The sequence below is a fragment of the Puma concolor genome, chromosome D1, assembly GCF_028749965.1.
Source record: "Puma concolor isolate L17-30 chromosome D1, mPumCon1.1.hap2, whole genome shotgun sequence".
Taxonomy (NCBI): Eukaryota; Metazoa; Chordata; class Mammalia; order Carnivora; family Felidae; genus Puma; species Puma concolor.
Window position 1 is genome coordinate 52,067,225 of NC_141676.1, and position 4,450 is coordinate 52,071,674.

Genomic DNA, 4,450 nt, shown 5'->3' on the forward strand with positions numbered 1-4,450 from the left:
TTTGTAATGTAATATTACCTGGGAAAAATAGCCTGAGGAATGAATTGAGTAAGGCCCGTGGGGTTATAAAGGAATATGCATGGAGAGTACTGTTCCACTTCCTCTATCCACATGAAACACCAACTAACTTAAGAGCCAGTACTGCCTCAGAAGCATACAAAATGAAATGAATAAATTATATAAACCGGGATTATAGGCTTTTTTCCAATGGAATGAAGTTAGACTTGTCCAAAACAAGATAAAGTGCCAAGATGACTTTGTGTCTCCCAAGTTCATACTACAAGCAGTTTCATATTGTCTCCCATGTTTGTCACATTGGCACACATTAACAAAGTCAATACCAGGAATAGGTTAGTCATAGAAGTGTCAAAGTGCCGCTGTACCAATAAGAAAAATAACGTAAACCTACAATGAACAGAGGAGTTTCCAGGTGGTAGAAACAGGGCCAACCTACTTCTCTGCTCTTTTCCCTCTTCTGAGCTTCCCAATAATCATTTCAGCAGCTGGGTTTCATCCCAACAGAGATGGCAAGGGAGGCAGAGGAATCCCAAATATGAACCTGATTGCTCCACATTGAGTACACTTTACTCTCATTTCTTAATGTCTATGGGATGCAAATTCTAAGGCGGAAAGCCTTGTGGAAGGTCCGGCCAAGGGCATTCTTCACCTCATTATTTCTCAGGCTATAGATGATGGGGTTCAACATGGGAGTCACAACAGTGTAGGACAATGACAGCAGCTTTTTGCTCTCAGGCGAATTATTGGATTTAGGCCGGAAGTAGGTGAGGCTTAATGACACATAGAAAAGGGAGACAACAAGGAGGTGGGAGGAGCAGGTAGAGAAGGCTTTATGCTTCCCTTTAGCTGATGGAATCTTAAGGATGGCAGCAGCAATGCGAATGTAGGAACACAGGATCAGCAAGCAGGGTATCATGACGACCAGCACAGTTCCAACAATTGCATAGATCTCAAACATTGCTGTGTCTGCACACACCAGTCTCAGCACAGGTGGGCTGTCACAGAAGAAGTGGTTCACCTTGTTGGTGCCACAGAATGGAAAGCTGAAGAGCCAAGTGGTCTGCACAGTAGCTATGGGAAAGCCTGGAAACCAGGAGGCAACAGCCAATTTGGCACGTGTCCTCTGGTTCATGATGACTGGGTAGTGCAAGGGATTGCAGATGGCTACATAGCGGTCATATGCCATGGTGGCCAGGAGGACGCATTCAGCAACTCCAAAGAAGAAGAAGAAATACATCTGCATGGCACAACCAAGGAAGGAGATGGTTGTGTCCCGGGCAAGCAGGGTCCCCAGCATCTTGGGCACGATGACTAGGTTGAAGCCAATCTCCAAGAAGGACAAGTTCCTGAGAAAGAAGTACATGGGGCTGTGCAGCATGGGGTCAGTCAAGGTAACAAGAATGATGAGGCTGTTTCCCAATAGCGTGACCAGGTAGATGATTAGAAATGTCAGGAAGAGTAGTGACTGTATTTCAGTAGGTAGGGAAGAGAAGCTCATGAGGATAAACTCCCCAACCCTTGTCCAGTTTCCTTCAGCCATCGATACAGAAATGAATCTCCAGCTTCAGTCATGGAGAGAGATTCTTGATTGGAGGAATCAGAATCTTGGTTTGTTTATCAGACTCCTTTTTAGTGTCAGGAAAAGAGGCTGGGTCAGGATCTCAGTTGGAAAAGAAAGGGCCTTGAGCTGTCTAAGAATAAAACACAAGGAAGAATGGAGCCTGAGCTCTGGAAAGAGTTCATCATTTCCTATTGTTACTCTTTCATGATGTATTTTCTGCTTTTTTACCATATTTTCTAAAACAAATCATATCGTATTTACCCATACCCATTTACTGTTGCACACTTAATACCTTTGAGATGGTGTTAAGAGTTATTTGCCCTCCCATGTTTATTGTGACATTAGTCACCATACCTAAGACATAGAAACAATCTAAATGTCCGTCAGTGGATGAAAGGATAAAGAAAATGTCACACACACACGCATACACACACACATGCACACACACACACACACACACACACACACACACACACACAGGAATATTATTCAGTCATGAAAAAAACAACCTGCCATTTGCAACAAACAGCATGGATGAACCTTGAGGGCATTATGCTAAATAAAATAAGTCAGACAGGGAAAGACAAATAACGTATGATCTCACTTATGTGTGGAATCTAAAAGAACCAAACTCGTAGAAACAGATGGAGGGATATTGGTTAAAGGGTACAAATTTCCAGTTATAGGATAAATAAGGGGATATAATGTACAGTGGTGGTGGTGACTATAGTTAACAATATTGTACTATATACAATACTTGCAAGAGCAGATTTTAAATGTTTTTAAAAATTTTTAATGTTTATTTATTATGGAGAGACAGACAGACAGACAAAGTGTGAGCAGGAGAGGAGCAGAGAAAGAGGGAGACAAAGAATCCAAAGCAGGCTCCAGGCTCTGAGCTGACAGCACAGAGCCTGACACAGGGCTGGAACCCACAAGCCATGAGATCATGACCTGAGGCAAAGTTGGACGCTTAACTGACTAAGCCACCCAAGTGACCCAGATTTTAAATGGTTTTAAATGCATACATACACACCAGGTAATTATGTGAGGTTTTGGATATGTGAACTAACCATAATGTGGTAACCATTTCACAATACATTCATGCATCAAATCATCATACTGTATACCTTACACAATGTTAAATATCAATTATATCTCAGTAAAGCCAGAAATAAAGGAATTCGGAAGAACAACATATTTCTGCTGACAAGAAACATGACAAAACACAGTACATTCAGGTTAAAAAACATTTGTAGGGGAGAATTAAGACTTATTATTATACCATAAAAATAATTAAAATAAATCAACTTGGTTTTCAAATCATCTAGAAAGCAAAATAGACACAGAAAGGAGGAAATAAAATTAAAAGCAGAAATTACTTTAAACATTGTTAAATTGGTAAATTATATCTAAGTTTATCCTTTGAAAAGTTAAAAATGGAGATAAATTGCTGGAAAATCTAATAAAGAAATAGAGAAAACAAAAATATGCAATAGTAGGAATAAGAAATAGAAAATAACCTTAGAAGTAGAATAAAAAATTTTAAATTATAAGAGAATAAAATTATATTAATGTGTAATTTTAAAATGAAATTGATGGTTTTCTACTAATAGGTAAGGTTCACTTTGATTTAAAAAATGACAAGGGATTCCTGGGTGGCTCAGTTAGTTGAGCATCTCAATTTTGGCTCAGGTCATGGTCTTGCAATTTTGTGAGATCAAGCCCTGTGTCAGATCAGGCTGTGCACTAACAGCGTGAAACCTGCTTAGGATTCTCTCTTTCTCTCTCTGCCCTTCCCCAACACGCACTCTGTCTCTCTCTCAAAAAAAGTAAATAAACATTAAACACTTTTAATGATAAAATATGAGTGGGTTAGAGTAATTTTATCAAAATTTACCAAAAAGGCCATGAGCTGGGATAGTTTAATGGATGTAATTCAGTCCTTCAAGAAGAGATAAATCTTGTGATTCAGAACAAAGAAAAAATGCAGTGTTTCCCAATTAACATTATGACAATTACATATACCTGTTTTCAGAAGTTGAAAATATAATACACCAAAAAGTCCGAAGATCAATCTTATTTGGTAATACCAGTGCAAAAATATCAAGTAAACTGAGACCTTTGTTAATCTAAAATTATCTGTAATGCCAGTAGGACTTATTCTAGAAATGCAAAATGCAAATATGGTTTGCAATTTTAAAACAATCAAACATAATTAATCCCATCAAAAATTCAATTGAGAAAAATATGTTAACTCAGTAGATCCCAAAAATGCTTGATGAATTCAACATTTACCTCTTAAGGGAAAAAAAGTGCAATCTAGCAAATTTTACTAACTCATAAATAGAAGAATACTTTCTCAATGCAATCTGAATATTTCTATAAACAATAGCCAATTCTGAGCTTCAGGGTATAATATTAGAGAGATGGTTCTAGACATCTGCTGTACAATGTTGTGCTTATAGCCAACAATACTGTATTGCATAATAAAAAATTAAAGAAATATATCTCATCTTAAGTGTTCTTATGACAATAAAAATTTTTTTAAAACATTGAGAAAAAAATGGAGGCAAAGGATATAATCATACATTTGAAATCAGAATGGCTATAAAACATAGATAGGGGCGCCTGGGTGGCGCAGTCGGTTAAGCGTCCGACTTCAGCCAGGTCACGATCTTGCGGTCCGTGAGTTCGAGCCCCGTGTCGGGCTCTGGGCTGATGGCTCAGAGCCTGGAGCCTGTTTCCGATTCTGTGTCTCCCTCTCTCTCTCTGCCCCTCCCCCGTTCATGCTCTGTCTCTCTCTGTCCCAAAAATAAATAAACGTTGAAAAAAAATTAAAAAAAAAATAGATAAAATATAAGAAGTTAC

At 38.4% G+C, this 4,450-nt stretch overlaps 1 protein-coding gene across 1 annotated transcript; it reads right to left on the reverse strand.

The window, feature by feature from the left end:
• Positions 1 to 604: 604 nt before the first annotated feature.
• LOC147576679 (olfactory receptor 10A5) lies at positions 605 to 1,668 on the reverse strand. The gene has a single exon (XM_086679404.1). The coding sequence runs from the start codon at positions 1,556 to 1,558 to the stop codon at positions 605 to 607; it is 954 nt and encodes a 317-aa protein (XP_086535530.1). The 5' UTR covers positions 1,559 to 1,668.
• Positions 1,669 to 4,450: the final 2,782 nt, after the last annotated feature.

What these genes read in the sequence shown, in the direction of transcription:
- LOC147576679 (XM_086679404.1), bottom strand. Translation starts at nt 1,558, where the DNA reads ATGGCTGAAGGAAACTGGACAAGGGTTGGGGAGTTTATCCTCATGAGC.